The 17,104-nt window shown below is 36.9% G+C and overlaps 1 protein-coding gene across 5 annotated transcripts in view; it reads right to left on the bottom strand.

Annotated features, from left to right (window-relative positions):
- Positions 1-17,104, bottom strand: part of Entpd1 (ectonucleoside triphosphate diphosphohydrolase 1) — a 105,410-nt gene that overhangs the window by 53,155 nt on the left and 35,151 nt on the right. Inside the window, exon 2 of one of the 5 annotated variants that reach the window (XM_013506151.1) lies at positions 5,330-5,429. The exons of 3 other annotated variants lie outside the window; for them this stretch is intronic. In XM_013506151.1, coding sequence (XP_013361605.1) covers positions 5,330-5,357 — 28 coding nt within the window. In that variant the 5' untranslated portion in view covers positions 5,358-5,429. Of the gene's footprint in view, positions 1-1,077; positions 1,137-5,329; positions 5,430-17,104 lie in introns of those variants that run through there. One more of the 5 variants, XM_005407551.2, reaches the window with a different exon arrangement.

Genomic DNA, 17,104 nt, shown 5'->3' with positions numbered 1-17,104 from the left:
GACCAATAGAATGTAAGCTCCCTGGGGGCAGGGACTGTTTCTCTGGCTTGAGTTTGTTCATAGCTATATCTAATGATGAATGCAAAAATTTTGTATTATCTGAGTTTTTGTTCAGTGTAAAATATACTTCACTTGGAATTGCATTCTCATTCTCCATTGTCTTTTTTCTTGCCTCCTTAAACACAAAGCTCAATAAATATGTTTTCTTCCATACCCTCTCTTCATGTGCTCCTTCTAGTAATTTAATGGTGTGAACCACTTCAGTTTTGCAGTTGAAAGGAGGGCTATGCTTTATTCATTCTTTCACTTAGTCAGCTAACAATTTCTTACTATGCCCTAGAGTTACTGTAGGTCAGCGATGGCAAATCCTTTAGAGGTGAGTGCTCAAACAACAATACAAAACCCACTTATTTATCATGAAGTCCCAACACTACAAGTAAATCTGAATAGTGAGATTTTAGTTTAAAAAAAAAAAACTCATACATTAAAATCTTTTGTCTTAAAATAAAAACACAATAGCTCTAAGTTACAGCAGTGAACAAAACTGATAAATGTCCCTATCTTCATGGTGCTTTGTGTTTCAGTTTGGAAGAAAAGACAACAAACAAGATAACTAAGAAAAGCCAGGCATGGTGGCACACATCCATAATCCCAGCATTTGGGAGGTTGAGGATGAAAATCGCTGTAAGTTCAAGGTCAGCCTGGGCTACATAGTGAATTCAAGGCCAGCCTGAAGTACTTAGCAAGACCCTTGCCTATAGGGCTTTGAAGGTCCTAGTAAGAACTTTGCCTTACACGACTTTTTCCAGAGTAATTTATATAACAAGGAACCATCAGGTAGGGAAGCGGGGAGGGGAGCAAGGACATAGCTTATAGGGCAGCATACCCTGCCTTTTATATGGTGATAAGGTGCTGAGGCTATCTCCAATGAGGTCAGGCTATAAGATGACAAGGGCAAACAGCCAAGGGTGGACAGAGCCTGGCTCCTTCTAAATGGAGCCTGGGCCCACACCAGGGCCATGCTGACACACTAAGAGGAGTAAACAACATCATCATATGGGACAGTCTTCTTAGTACCTCCTGGGCCACTTGATGCCCCACCAGTTGAGAGTCTTTGCAGAAAGGACATGATTACCAAGTCAACAGTCACCAGGATTCATCAGCAGAAAGCCAAATTCCACATTCTTCTGAGGAATGTTTAAAGTTACAGCACACTCCAGAGACACATTTTTAGTTTCTCTGACCCTCTATTTTCTCAAATATGAAATGAGAGTCCTAATAGTATCTACTGCATAGAGCTGCTATGTAAGATTCAGGGGGCTAACCATACACAACGCCCTATACTTGTAGATCTTACTGTAGTCTAGATTTTACTCTTAACACTTTAGATAACAGTATGTCTACTCATTGGATTATAGTGAGGGTAAAGTTAGTTTAACACTCACAATAAATCCTTTGACAATTATAAATAATTAAACCCCTATAATATTATGAGTAGATGTACTATTATCACTTGTATAAAATGTGTACCAGTTTCCTAGGCCTGCTACAACAAATTACCATAAACTTAGAGGTTTAAAACAATGGAAATTTATCTTCACAACTTTGTAGGACAGAGTCCAAAATCAAGGGGTCATCAGGGCTTTAGGACTTTCATCTAGATGTCCTCCCAAAGCCTCATGCAGTCATGGGTGAGGTTTTGTGCAGATGGTTGGATCTAGAGTGTGTGATGCTGGCTTCAAAGGTGTGTGATTACTAAATTAGTCCACCAATTAGTTTGGGATAGTTCTAGGTATGATTAAGAGTGTCCCTAAGGGCATGTAGTCTGGATAAGATGTACGGGTCAGAAAGAGGGTCCTAATTTGTCCTGTCACTTGTAGCCTCCTGCCTTGCTGCCTTCTGCCTTCTGCCTACCATGAACTGCTTCTCCTCTGTAATACCACTCTGCCATGCCACCCTGCATTAAAGCCAGCTGACTATGAACTGAAACTTCTACAAACTGTGAGCTAAATAAATTGTTCCTTTTTTAACTTTAGGTGTTGGGCATTTTGTCTCAGCAGTGAGAAAAGTACCTAAGACAAGGGGCATATTTCCTTCAAACTGTGGAAGAGACTCTTGCATTTTCCAGCTTGTAATGACTCTTGGTATTCCTTGACATTATTCCAATCTCTGCCTTATGTGCACATGGTCTTTTATCCCATCTCTGAATGTAAATTTTCCTGTAATTTCTCTTATAAAAACATATCATTATCCCACTTTAAATAAAGATGATCTCATCTCAAGATCTTTAATTTAACTGCATCTATTTCCAAATGAGGTCATACACAGGCACTATTATTGTCATGATATTCACTTCATAGATGAGGAAACTGAGTCACAGAAAAGCTAAATAACTTGCCCAAATTATACTGACATAAAATGTTGGGCCAAGAATTAACACAAGTACTCTGTTCCAGAGCACAGGCCTTTAACTACCATCCTACCCTACCCTACAAGACTGAGCCTTATACAATGCTTAGAGACACAATACTGTATGTGGTAGCCAATTACATCATCTAGAAATGAAAAGTGACTGTCACTGAGGATTTAGCTGGAGGGGTTTTCTAGACTTCTCACTGGGACACCACCAATATTATAACTTTGAAAGTCAATAGAGTTTTTGATATTAAGAGTCAGAAAATTAGTTAAGTGGAAGAAGGCTGAAGTTGTCATTCTCAGGAAGATTAAGGAACTTTCTCAATCATACATTTTACAAAAGGCAGAACAGTGCTTTGATTCTAGTCATCACACCAATGCTTTCAATGATTGTCTTACATGAGAGGCACATACAAATTACTTGGCTCTATTCCTTCTCAGTAGTCCAAGTTCTACACAAATAAAAGGGCCTTATTGGGATGTGGGAAAAGAGAAGGGAAAGAAGGAGAAATTTTGTATGTATGTATATACAGGATAGTTAACATGGTTGTTCTACTGTCTTCTATTTCTTTGCTGAAAGAAACTGTCATTGAGTCTTTGGTTGACCAGTATTGCATGTTTATATGTTTTCACGAGAAGCCACTTTGAAGATATCAATATGTAATACAACCACCATTGTTAATTCCCTACCACTTTGTTTGTAACTCTGTATTGTCTTTATTGTGCTTGTGATATGTTGTAAAATGTTGTATGTCTGTTAATGTTTCCCTCCTTTTATCTTTAAAATAAAAATAAAATAAAATAAAATAAAAGGGCCTTATTTTATTTTACATCCTCATATTTCTCCAACTAATCAATCCATAGTCAAGATCAGGGGTAAAGTATTTTAATTTATTGGGTTTATTGTTGCTTGTGTTTTACTTAAGAAATGCAGTAAAAATGTCAATAAAAACACAAAAGTTAAAAATGAACTTCAAAGCATCAATGATTATCAGTTATCTAAAGAATAAAAGACAAAGGGAGAGAAATAAGATGACCTCGTGTTGGGAGTTCCAGGCAAGAAGAGAAAGCCAGAGAATATGAAGGAAGGGGAGGAGTAGACTGAGAAAGGAAAGAGAGGTAGAGAGAGAATGAAATAGCCCATGTCCTGCCCCACTGATCTCTTCAACTGCAGACCTCAGAGAAATTATTGGCTTTTATTTATGACCTTTTTTTCCATCTTTGAAATGTCAACTAGCTGGTTATTCTTGTTTCAGTTCATAACTCTTTCGCTAGAAAAAGAGTATATCTATCTCAACAAAGTCTGGCTGATACTGAATGAACCACGCAGACTCAGCTTTGGTTAGGGAGAGCCAGTCTTGGGACAGCCAGGCAGTGGAGATGGGGTTGGAGTGCAGAACAAGCTCCCCTGTAAGTCAGACTCTGTCTAATCCCAGGCTGCACTCCCCACAGATCTTCTTGTGTGGTGCACTCCGTTCAGAGTTCCCTACCCTCGTTCTTCTCCTTATTTCTGCCCACCACAGCACCCACTGTCTTCACCCACAACCCTCTTGGCTTCCCTTGTTTTCTTTTGCTCATAGACTGCATTGAGAACAGAAGGCCTTTGTGGTTACCATCGAATCCCATGTTTAAGTATGGGGTTGGCAGGAAGTAGGATTGTTTCTGGCAAAGTTATATCACTAAGACTACAGGGAGGAATTCCCTGTTTCCCAGCCAAAAGGCATAACAATCTGGTGCATTGATGGTCTCTGTAATAAGTACATTGCCTTCACTAAACTAATCTTTTCCCATATCTGAAATTTTAAAAATGGTGCCTTGGGCACTCTCTCCTCTCTCAGAGGCAGCTGCATTTGTCAGTGATTGGTGGTTATTTGCAGTGAGAAATACTGAAGAGATCAATACTGGCCATGCATCACTAGTGCGGCACAACAGTGGAAGCAGCACAAACTGGCTCAGTGTGTCGAGCCTTTGAGTCCCTTCTCCTCTACATCTTGCATGCACAAATTCTCTGTATAAGCAGCCAATAAATACATGAAAAAATGTTCAACATCACTTGCCATTCAAGAAATGTTATTTGAAAGAGCACTAAGATTCCCTCTCACTCCAGAAAGAATTCCCATTGTCAAAAAATCACCAATAACAAATGCTAAAGAGCTGACAGGTGGGGGAGAAGGAACCTTTCTTCATTGTTGGTGAGAGTGTAAACTTGTACAACCCATATGGAAATCAGTGTGGAGACTTCTCAAAAAACTAAAAATAGAAATTCCATTTGACCTAGCTATTCCCTTTCTAAGTATGTTCCTGGAAAAGTTAAAGAAATCACATCACAATGTTGTATGCACACCCATCTTTATAGTAGCACAAACTGCAACTAAATCTTGGAAGCAGCATATATGTCCATCAAAAGATGAATAGATAAAGAAAATGCAATCTTTGGAGTATTATACTGCCATAAAGAAGGATAAACTCAAGTCAATTTTAGGAAAATGGATGTATTTTGGGACTATAATGCTAACTGAAGTAAATCAGACATACAAGCTTAAATATCATATGATTTTTCTTAGCTGAGAAACTTAATATATAAAAAAGTGCAAAATAAAAGGCAGATAATAGAAAAAAAAGTATAATCTACAATATATCTAAAAGTATATCTTGATTAAGTATTATTGTCTTATGTGTTTTTGAAGTGTTAGTATAGCTGTTAATCTGTATTTATGATAATTAAACTGATAAAGACTTATAAATTAATCTGATGCTAACAAATTTTGAAAAGTGGGTGGAGGGGGGGGGAAAGAATTGAGATGTGTTATGTACATGTACCAATGCCCCACTATGAATGTAATCATAGTGTATTATAAACATGTACCAATAAAAATTAAAATTTTAAAATGTATTATACTGAAAGATACATTACCATTAATCCTTCTCAAAATACTCCTCATTGCTTCAAACCCACTTAGGATGCTGTCCTGGATGTCCTTGTGAAACAGTTCTGGATATCCTTTAGCGAGTGCCTTTAGGAGTTGTGATTAAACATGGTGAGTTCTGCTGCCAAGGGATCCAAGAAGATGAGCCCTTAAGGCACCACAGTGTGTCTTCATGAACCTTATCCATTGAATTTGACACTGTGAAACTCCTGGTTCTTCCCCAAAGTCAAAATAACCATGCAAGGTAAACACTGCCAATAAATTCACAACATTAAGACAGCACAACAGCACAACTAAAGACACTCCAGAAAGAGCACTTCCATAACCTCTTCAGAAGTGGCAAAAATGATGGGAAAAGTGTGTGAAAGTAAGAGAACGTACTCTCAGGGGAATTACTGGCTATGTATCTTTTACTGTAATAAATTCTTAAAATTCATGTCTTTTTCTTTTGGTACCAGGACCTTGCACTTGCCAGGCAGGCACTGTGCCACTGACCTATATCCACAGCCCTAATTCTTCTTTTTTAATTTTAAAAAGAATAACAAAATAACAAAATAACAACAACATAGACCAAAAGAAAACAAAGCAAAAACAATAAAAATTATACAGGGTTTCAAACCCCTAATTCTTAAAATTTTATTTAAAATATTCGCTGTATTTTTATCACACATTGTATATCCTATCTTGATAACTTTTATCCCTTTCCCCTCATTCTCACTCATACCCCTCCCCCACATGCCCTTCCCTATCTCCAAAGCATCTACCTCCTGTTTCTTGTAATCTTTCTTTTATTTTACTCTTTATTATATTTTGAGTTTCTCATATAAACCATGTAATATTTAACCATCTGTGTATGATTTATTTCACTTAACATTATATTCTCAAGATCCTTCAGTTTTCATAAAAATGACCCAAATTTGTACTTCTTTATGGCTGAGTCGTACACCATTGTATACATATACTACATTTCTTTTATCTATGTATCCATTTATAAGCATCTAGGTATCATGAATTATAATGCTATAAGCATAAATGATTTCTTTAACTCATTAAGAAAGATACCCAGGAGAGGAATAACTGGGTCAAATGGAATTTCTATTTTTAGTTTTTGGGGAATTGCCTTACCAAGTTCTGTATTGGTTGTGCTAATTCACATCCCAGCAACAGTGGAAAACAGTTCCTTTTCTCCCTCCATCCTTGCCAGCATTTGCTGCTATGCGAGTCCTTGATGACAGTCATTCGCACCAGAGTAAGATGGAATCTCGGTTTTGGTTTGATTTGCATTTCTCTTATGGCTAAAGATCCTGAACTTACTGGCCATTCGCATTTCCTTCTTTCAGAAGTATCTACTCATTTCATGTTCTCATTTTTTAATTAGGTCATTTGTTCTGAGGGATTTAATTTTTTTTAGTTCTTTATATGTTCTAGATATTAGTCCTCTTTCAGAAGAGTAGCTGGAAAACATTTTTTCTCATTCCATACATTGCCATTTCATTCTTTTGTTTCCTTCACTTAGAGCTTTTTGATTTAATATAATCCCATTTGTGGATTCTTGGTATTATTTCTTGTGCTGTTGGAGATCTATTCATGAAGTACTTGCCTATGCCTATGTCTTCAAGTGTTTTTCTTATTTTATCTTCCAGCAGATTCAACGTTTCTGTTTTTATACATAGGTCCTCCATTCTTTTTTATTTGATTTTAGTACAGGAAGAGAGACACAGGCTTAGATTCATTCTTCTGCATGTGGATAGCCAGTTTCCTTAGCACTTTGTTAAAAGGTTATACTTTCTCCAGCATGAATTTCTAGCCCCTGTGTCAAAAACCAGACGGCTAATGGTGCACTGGGCTGTTTCTGTTCTATTCCATTACATTGGACTATATCTATTTTTGTGTCAGTACTATGCTTCTTTATTACTATACCTTTGTAAATCAAATCAATAAGCTCAGTGAAACTTATCTAACGAAGGAAAGAAAAGACCCATATTGACACAATTAAAAATGAAAAAGGCAAAATTACAACAAACACCACTGAAGTCCAGAGAAGTATAAGAAACTATTTTAAAAGATTATATTCCAATAAATTAGAGAATAAAGAAGAAATGGATAAAGTTCTAGATGCATACAACTTACTACAATTGAACCAAGAAAATATAAAAACCCTGCTTAGACTAATAACAAGTGAGGAAATTGAGGTAGTAATAAAAACTCTACCAAGTAAAAAAAAGCCCAGGACACAGTGGATTCACTGCTGAATTTTATCAGAACTTCAGAGAAGAACTAATGTGAAAAATATTTACATTCTTCCATGAAATCAAAAGGAAAGAAATACTACCAAACTCACTCCTTAAACACAATATTACCCTGATACCAAAACTGGATAAAAATTCAATAGGAAGAGAAAAAGGGAGAGAGACAGACAGACAGACAGACAGAACTAAGGTTAGGATCCTTGATGAACATAGATGCCAAAATCCTCAACAAGATTCTAGCACACAAAGTGCAACAAATAATTAAAAAGATTGGGGCTGGGGATTTAGCTCAGCAGTACAGGGCCTGCCTGGCAAGCATGAGGTCGTGAGCTCGATTCCAGGTACCAGGAAAAAACAAACAAACAAACAAAAAATAATTAAAAAGATCATGCATTATGACCAAGTTGCCTCCATCCCAGGGGTACAGGATTATTCAACATAACTTAAATCAATCATGAAAAGATTAAATATAAAAACCACATGAGCCATGCAATAGGTGCAGAAAAAGCCTTTGACAAAATCAAACAAATGTTCATGATTTAAAAAATAAATCCTAACAAAAACAAGTACAGCAAGACCTTATCTCAAACTAATAAGAACCACTTATGACAAATCCACTGTCAATATCTTACTAAGTGAGCAAAAACAGCATTCCCTCTAAAATCAGAAATGCGACCAGGGCATCCACTCTTACACCTCTTGTTCAATACATCACTCAAAACTTTAGCTAGACTGATCAGATAATAAAAATAAATACGATGGATACAAATAGAAAAAGGAGTCACTGGGAGCCAGGCAAAAACCCAGACAGCTTTAGGGGACTGGGGTCCACTCTTCACCACATCCCCTCCCCCACTGGAGATGAGCTGAACCTCAGACAGCTTCAGGAACTCTGGTAAGCCCACCCCACCTCCGCCCCACCTGCTTGGAAGCAAAGGGGAACCCCAGACAACTTCAAAGGACTTGGTTGCCCCTCCCTGCCACCATCCCACACCATCAAGGTAGCTAAGTTGAAACTCAGACAGCTTCAGGGGCCTCAGTGACTTTGCACTTACCACCCCCACTGGTGTGGGAACCAGGTGGGGTAGTGGCAGTGTATGGAGACATGGTGACCATAACCCACCCACTACTACACCCCAGTGGAAACAGGGCTGAAACCTGGACAGCTTTGGGAACCCCTGAGTGGGGGCCAAGCTGAGCCACAGAGCTCAGGAGCCACAGGAGCATAGTAAATTAATAGGAACTTTGAATGAACACTATAGGAAAGAACTGGGATGCATGAAACAGATTCAAACAGATATCCAGGAAATTAAAACTTCCATTGAAAGTTGGCAAAACCACTTGAATGAAGCTGAAGATAGACTTTCAGACCTTGAAGACAGCATTGCTCTCAATGACTGTGAAAGGAAGGATCTCTTAAAAATAACAAGAAACCAAGAAATAACAATTCAACAGCTACAAGACAAAGCAAAGAAAAACAATGTAAGATTAATAGATAACAATGAAACAGCAGGTGTCAGCACAAATGACATAGAAAGACTATTTGCAGAAGTAATAGCAGCAAATTTCACAAGCATGGAAAAAGAACTGGACATCTGTGTAAGTGAAGCATACAGAACTCCAACTAGTCATAACCAAAATAAATCTCCACCCAGACATATAGTGATAAAGATCCCAGAAATTCAACAAAAGAACAGAATATCAAAAGCTGTTAGAGAAAAGAAACAGATTACCTATAAAGGGAAGCCCATCAGAATCATGGCAGATTTCTCAACACAAATCATCAAGTCAAGAAGAGCTTGGAGTGAAGTATTTCAGGTACTGAACGAAAACAACTTCCAACCCAGATTGATGTACCCTGCAAAACTATCTTTCAAAATTAATGGAGAAATAAAATATTTTCATGATAAAGATCAACTAAAGAACTTCATGAGCGCCAAACCAACCATACAAAGAGTACTACAAGATATTCTAGAAAGAGGTAAAGTAGACCACAACTTTAAGAACAACAGAAGAAAGGAAACATCAAGCAGAGCAAGCAATTAAACAGAGGGAAACCAGAGGAATCAACAGCAGGAAAACAACATGACAAAGATAAGCCAATACATAGCAGTTGTCATGGTCAATGTAAACAGACTCAATTCAACAACCAAAAGAAGTAGACTGGAAGACTGGATCAAGAAACAAAATCCAACACTATGCTGTACACAAGAAACACATTTAACTCAGAAGGAAATCCATAGACTGAAAATCAAAGGATGGAAAACAATACTCCATGTGACAGGTACCCAGAAAAAAAAGCGGGTAGAGCTATTCTGTTTGCAAACAATGGGAACTTCAAACCAAGAACAATTAAAAGAGATAAAGAAGGTCACTACATACTTGGGCAGGGAAAACTTCAAGAGGAAGAGATAACAATCATAAACATCTATGCACCAAACACAGGAGCACCCAAGTATGTAAGACAAATTTTAACAGACATGAAAAATGAAATAAGCAGCAACACAATCATAATAGGGGTCTTGACTACCCCATTGTCACAAAGAGATAGATCAACTAGACAAAAAATTAGCTAAGGAATAACAGAATTAAACCAAACATGTGAACAAATGGACTCAGTAGACCTGTACAGAGTGTTCCACCCAGTAGCATCAGAATACACATTCTTCTCAGCTGCATATGGGACGTTCTCTAAAATAGACCATATGCTAGCACATAGAACATGCTTAAGGAAATGCGAAGGAGTTGAAATTATCTCATGCATACTATCAGACCATAGGGCAATGAAACTGGAAATTAATGACAAAAGAAATCACAAGAACTCCATAAACACATGGAAATTAAACAGCACCTTCCTGAACAATCAATGGGTCACAGATGAAATCAAAGAAGAAATTAAACACTATGTACAATCAAATGAAAAAGTAGATACAACTTACAGGAACCTGTGGGATGCAATGAAAGCAGTCCTCAGAGGGAAATTCATAGCAGTGAATTCCTACCTCAGGAAAACAGAATGAGCACAAATAAACAATCTTATGCTGCACCTCAGGCTTTTAGAAAAAGAAGTCAAACTGAAAGCCCAAAGAAGGCAGGAAATTATAAAGCTCAGGGTAGAAATTAAGGCAATGAAGACTAAAAACAATACAAAGAATTAATGAATCAAAGAGTCGGTTCTTTGAAAAAAATAAATAGAATTGATAAACCTCTAGCCAACCTTATTTAAAAAAAGCAAAGAAAAAACTGAAATACATGCAATAAGGAATGAAAGAGATGAAATCACTACAAATCCTGTAGAAATTCAGAAGATCATCAGTACCTACTTTGAAAATCTTTACTCTCACAGGACAGAAAACACAGAGGAAATGGAAAGATTTCTAGGTACATATGAACTACCAAAGTTGAATATAGAGGATATAAAAATCCTGAATAACCCTACATCAGCAAGTGAAATTGAAAGTGTAATAAAAAAAACTTGCCAATGAAGAAAAGCCCAGGTCCTGATGGATTTACAGCTGAATTCTACAAGAAACTTAGAAAAGATTTAATGTCAATACTTCTCAAACTCTTTAAGGATACTGAAAAGAAGGAATTCTCCCAACTCATTCCTGGAGGCAAGTATTATCCTGATACCAAAACCAGAGAAAGACCCAACCAAAAAAGAGAACTATAGGCCAACCTCCCTAATGAACATAGATGCAAAAATTTTCAGTAAAATACTAGGAAACAGAATGCAACAAATCATGCAGAAGTTTATACACCACGACCAAGTGGGATTCATCCCAGGAATGCAGAGATGGTTGCCTATATGCAAATCAATTAATGTAATCACCATATCAATACAGCCAAAGACAAAAATCACATGATCATCTCAATTGACACAGAAAAAGTTTCTGATAAAATCCAACACTTACTCATGATAAAAACCCTACAGAAAATGGGCATAGATGGACTTTACCTCAATCTGATAAAAGCCCTCAATGACAAACCAAGAGCTAACGTCATTCTGAATGGTCATTAAAAAGCTTGCACTTTAAAGTCAGGAACAAGACAAGGATGTCCATTGTCACCACTCCTATTCAATATACTTCTGGAATTATTAGCCAGAGCAATTAGAGAAGAGAGAGAAATAAGAGGAATAAGGATAAGAAAAGAAGTGAAATTATCATTATTCACAGATGACGTGATCCTTTACATAGAAGACCCCCAAAACTCCACCAAAAAGCTTATAGATTTAATAACCAAATTAACTTGCATAGCTGGATACAAAGACAACACTCAAATATCAATGCATTCCTGCACACAAACAACAAGCAGACTGAGAGAGAAATTAGTGAAAACACACCTTTCATAATAGCATCTAAAAAGATGAAATACTTAGGAATCAGTCTATCAAAAGAAGTAAAAGATCTATACAGTGAAAATTATAGTACTCTTAAAAAAGAGATTGGAGAGGATTTCATAAAATGGAAAGATATTCCTTACTCATGGATAGGAAGAACTAACATTTTGAAAATGACTATACTCCCAAAATTGTTGTACAGATTCAACATGATCCCAGTTAAAATTCCACTAGTATGCCCACAGATTTAGAGAAAACATTCCTAAAATTCATCTAGAATCAGAAGAAGCCTAGAATAGCAAAAGCAATCCTGGGAAACAAAGGAAAGGCAGGAGGCATCACAATCCCTGACTTGAAATTATACTACAAAGCTACTGTGATAAAATCGGCATGGTACTGGCAAAAAAAAAAAAAAACAGACCTGAAGATCAGTGGGACAGATTAGAAGATGCAGATACAGCTACAAACACACTTAGTCACCTTATTTTTGATGAAGGGGCCAAACATGTTCACTGGAAGAAAGATAGCCACTTTAAAAAATGGTGCTGGAAAAAGTGGCTTTCCACATGCTGAAGACTAAAACTAGACCCATATTTATCACCATGCACTAAACTAAAGTCAAAATGGACCAAATATCTAAATATCAAAACAGAAACACTAAATCTACTGGAAGACAAAGTAGGTAAAACTCTCAAAGACATAGGGGTAGGCAGAGAGTTTGTGAACAAAAACCAAACTGCACGGGAAATACTTCAGAAAATCAACAACTGGGATCTCATCTTATTGAAAAGTTTCTGCACATCTAAAGAAATCACCAACAGAGTAAAAAGAAAACCCATGAACTGGGAAAAAAATTTATCCAACTGCCCCTCAGACAAAGGACTTCTATCTAGAACATATAAAGAATTAAAAATATCAGGACCCAAAAATTCAAAGACCCAATACAAAAATGGGCATCTGAGATGAACACACACTTCTCAGACGAAGAAATACTAATGGTGAATAAATATATGAAAAAATATTCAACATCATTAGTCATTCAAGAAATGCAAATTAAAACAACACTGAGATTTCATCTCACCCCACAAAGAATGTCTATCATTAAGAAATCAACCAATGACAAATGCTGGAAAGGCTGTGGGGAAAAAGGAACCCTTCTTCTCTGTTGGAGGGAGTGTTGACTGCTGAAACCGCTGTGGAAATCAGTTTGGAGATTTCTCACAAAACTAGGATTAGAAGTCCCACTTAACCCAGATATTCCCCTTCTGGGTATTTTTCCAGAAGAATTAAAAACATCATACCACAGAAATATATGTACACCCATGTTTATAGCAGCACAGTTTGTCACAGCTAAATCTTGGAAACAACCCAAATGCCCATCAATTGAGGAATGGATAAAAAAGATGTGGTATTTCTATACAATGAAGTATTACTCAGCTATAAAAAAAAAATATAAACTCGAGGCTTTGGTAGGTAAATGGATGCAACTAGAGACCATACTCATAAGTGAAATAAATTGGACCCACATGTATAAACATCACATTGTCTCTCTGGTGTAAGAACACAGAAGAGTAAATAAAACTCAAAATGTACAACAGATAATAAGAAAGAGAAAGACATTACTGAAAGGAAGGAACAACTGGGATGAGGGAAAGAAGAAAAGGAAAGAATTATATATATATATATATATATATATATATATATATATGGATCGGTGGAATAATGGTACTGCTGGTGTCTGATGGTTTGTTGAGGGGAATGGTTAATGATTAAAAGTTTTTTTTTTATTTTGACCAATTTTGCATGCTTATATCTGGTAATCTGAGCAACTTATGTGACAACAACAATTTGCAGTATAACAACCATTGGTGAATTCCTGTAATCCTGTCTAGTGAAACTATGTATTGTCTCTAATGTTCTTTTAAATTATTATTTTCTTATTCCCTTTAATGACTTTATCAATATTCTACTCTTACATCTGGTAATGAGAGCAACTTCATTGAAGATAACAATATGTAATATAACAACCACCATTAATCGCTATCATTTGGTTGAAACCCCTTATCATTTTTAATGTCCTTGCTTTGTTTTGTTTGTATTTTCTATTCTTTTTTGTACTATTTTCTTTAAAATAAAAATTAAAAACAGAAAAAGGAGTCAAACTATATATACACATGATGTGATTCTTTATATAGAATACCCAAAAAAACTCCACCAGAAGACTTTTAGAACTAATAAATTCAGCAAAGTGGCAAGATAAAAAAATCAATGGTTTTCCTGTATACCAATAAGGAACACACTAAGAAGGAAGTAAAGGAAACAATCCCATTCACAGTAGCTTCAAAAATAATTTACTACCTAGGGGTCAACATAACAAGGAGGCAAGAGCCCTCTATATTCAAAGCTACAGTACTCTTTTGTAAAAATTAGTGCATGTTTGCAGTACATGCGTTATACAATCAGCTTAGGGAGTGGGTACATGTACATAATATAACTTGTTTACATTCACTGGAGTTTGTAATCTCTATCTGTACATAGCATATCTTTATTCTATGTATTTCCCCTTGTACCTCCCCTCACCCTTCACCCTTGATCTCTTGTACCCCTTCCTATTTGCAAGGATCCATCCACTTGTCTCTTTCTATCCATCCTCCATTGATCTCTTTGTTTGTAGTCTGTCTTGCTCAAATGAGAGATACAATATGGTATTTAAGTCTGTGTATCCATTTTACTTCACTCAACATTATATTTTCTAGGTATATCTATTTTCTTACAAGTGTCTCAAATCTGTGCTTCTTTATAGCTGAGTAGTATTCCATTTGATACAGATACCACATTTTCTTTATCCAATCATCTTTTGATGGGTGTACACGCTGCTTCCTGGATTTAACTCTTATGAACTGTGCTTCCATAAACACTGATGTGCATATATCACTGTAGTATGACGACTTAAGCTCCGTGGGGAAGATCCCTAGCAGGGGGAGAACTGTGTCAGATGGAGTTTCTAATTTTAGTTCTTTGAGAAATCTCCATACTGAGTTGGAACATACTGAGAACATACTGAGTTCCATAATAGTTGTACTAATTTACATTCCCACCAATTTAAGAGTGTTCCTCTTCACCACAGCCTCATCAGCATTTGTTATTTTTTGATTTCTTGATGATTTCCATTCTTTCTGAAGTAAGGTGGAATCTTAGCATTGTTTTAGTTTCCAATTTCTCTAACGGTCAGAGATGTCAAAAATTTGTTTTCATATACTTGTTGACCATTTATACTTCTTTCTCTGTTAAATGTCTGCTGATTTCACTTGGTCATTTCTTAACTGTGTCTTTTATTTTAGGTGGTCTAATTTTTTTCTGTTCTTTATATTTTCTAGATATTAGTTCTGTGTCTTCAGGGTGGCTGGCAAATTTTTGTTGCCATTCTTTGGGTTGTTTGTTCACTGTACTGACTGATTTCCTTACTATACAGAAGCTTTTCAGCTTGATATAATACCATTTGTTGATTCTTGATGTTACTTCTTGGAAAGTTAGAGTTCTGTTTAGAAAATTCTTTCGTACACCTACTGACGAGGAAAAGCTTACAGAGAATTTTAATAAAATGTCAGTGAGGCTAGAAGCCACGAAGGTGGACAATAGGTAAGTGGGAAGCTGTGCAGCACTATTTTGGTGTTGACTTTGCAGACTGCCCATTTTAGTACCATGTCAATCACTGACAAATCTAATTAGTCCAAGCTCCCACCTCTGAAGCCAGCTCATTTATTCTTTGCAGAGCAGTGTCATCTCTTCTGCACCATTTTAGAAGAAATATCTGGTCTTACTTGGCTGTGCTCTGGGTGGATTCAAAGATGCAATTTGACAGAAATTTGTGACTTCTCTGGTGATATGTATCAGTGTAAGAGCAAATGGTGCTCTGAATAAAAGATGGCCAAGCTTGCAAATGCCCACGGTAGCTTTGATTCAGATCATCTGGTAGCTAAGAAGCTGGCTATCACTTTAACCAGCAATAACAGTGTATATGCACTTTAGAGATGTGAAAACTCAATCTTCTATTGATTAGTATCTGCTTCCTGTCAAAAATACGCCAGAAATAAATGATAATTCAAATGGACAACATAAAGGTCCTCCTGATTTTTATAAGCATATTTTGGTACCCATTTGATGAGGAGGAAGACAAAGTGGTTAGAAGAAAGTTCCTGGACTTCAGACAGGATTGGCCACCAAAAGCAAAACTAACAAGACCAATATATCACAGATGATAGCAGCTTTTACTAAAATTGCCAATACTTCAAACAAAAGGTTTGTCAGTCTTGTCTTTAAGTGTTTCATCAAATCTAGAATATGACTCAAAAAGTAGTGTCCTTCTCAATACTGTACTCAGAATGAGGAAAGAATAGTGAATATGGTGGGAATGGAGTCATCTGAGTGGAATAAAAAGCCAATAAGAGGAATTTGTCGGTTTGATTTGAAGGAGAAAGTGCCTTAGTCCATGAACTTAGCAGCTTGAGGAGAAGGTGTGTTAGCACAGGGGTCCCCAATCCTTGGTCCATGGATACCATTCTGTGGTCTTTTACTAACCGGCACACAGGGAGAGGTGAGTGGTGGATGAGTGAGCAAGTAAAACTTCATCTGTTTTTACAGCTGCTCCCCGTCACTTGCACTACTGTCTAAGCCTCCTGTCAGATCAGTGGTGGCATTAGATTCTTGTAGGAGCACTACTGTGTACTGCACACTGCGTACTGAGTACTGTGTACTGTGTACTGTGTACTGTGCATGGGAGAGATCTAGGTTGTGGGCTCCTTATGAGAATCCAATGCCTGATGATCTGTAAGACTATTCAAGCCTCTGAATGACTACATATGACACTGCTAAGGCAGTGATGCTAGCACTGGAGAATGGTTGCAAATACAAATTAGTATTAGTACTGAGGTTTAACTGCATAGAGACCACACTAAATCAACTGCTTAGAGACTGCATCTGGTGGCAGTCTTTATATAGTGAGTGAGTTGATGTACTTCAATGGTATAGCTCACCTGGTGGCAGGCTTTACATCAGGACCTGGCAATCATTTCAGTCTGTCCATTATTTTATTCACCACTTGTATTATGGTTTTATATCTGGGTGTCCTCCCAAAGGTTCATGTGCTTAAAGATGGGGCTTAAAAAGTTTGC

The sequence above is a fragment of the Chinchilla lanigera genome, unplaced genomic scaffold, assembly GCF_000276665.1.
Source record: "Chinchilla lanigera isolate Chin_1 unplaced genomic scaffold, ChiLan1.0 scaffold00106, whole genome shotgun sequence".
NCBI classification, from domain to species: domain Eukaryota; kingdom Metazoa; phylum Chordata; class Mammalia; order Rodentia; family Chinchillidae; genus Chinchilla; species Chinchilla lanigera.
Note: the sequence above shows the minus strand (reverse complement) of the source record. Positions and strands in the feature narration are given on the sequence as shown.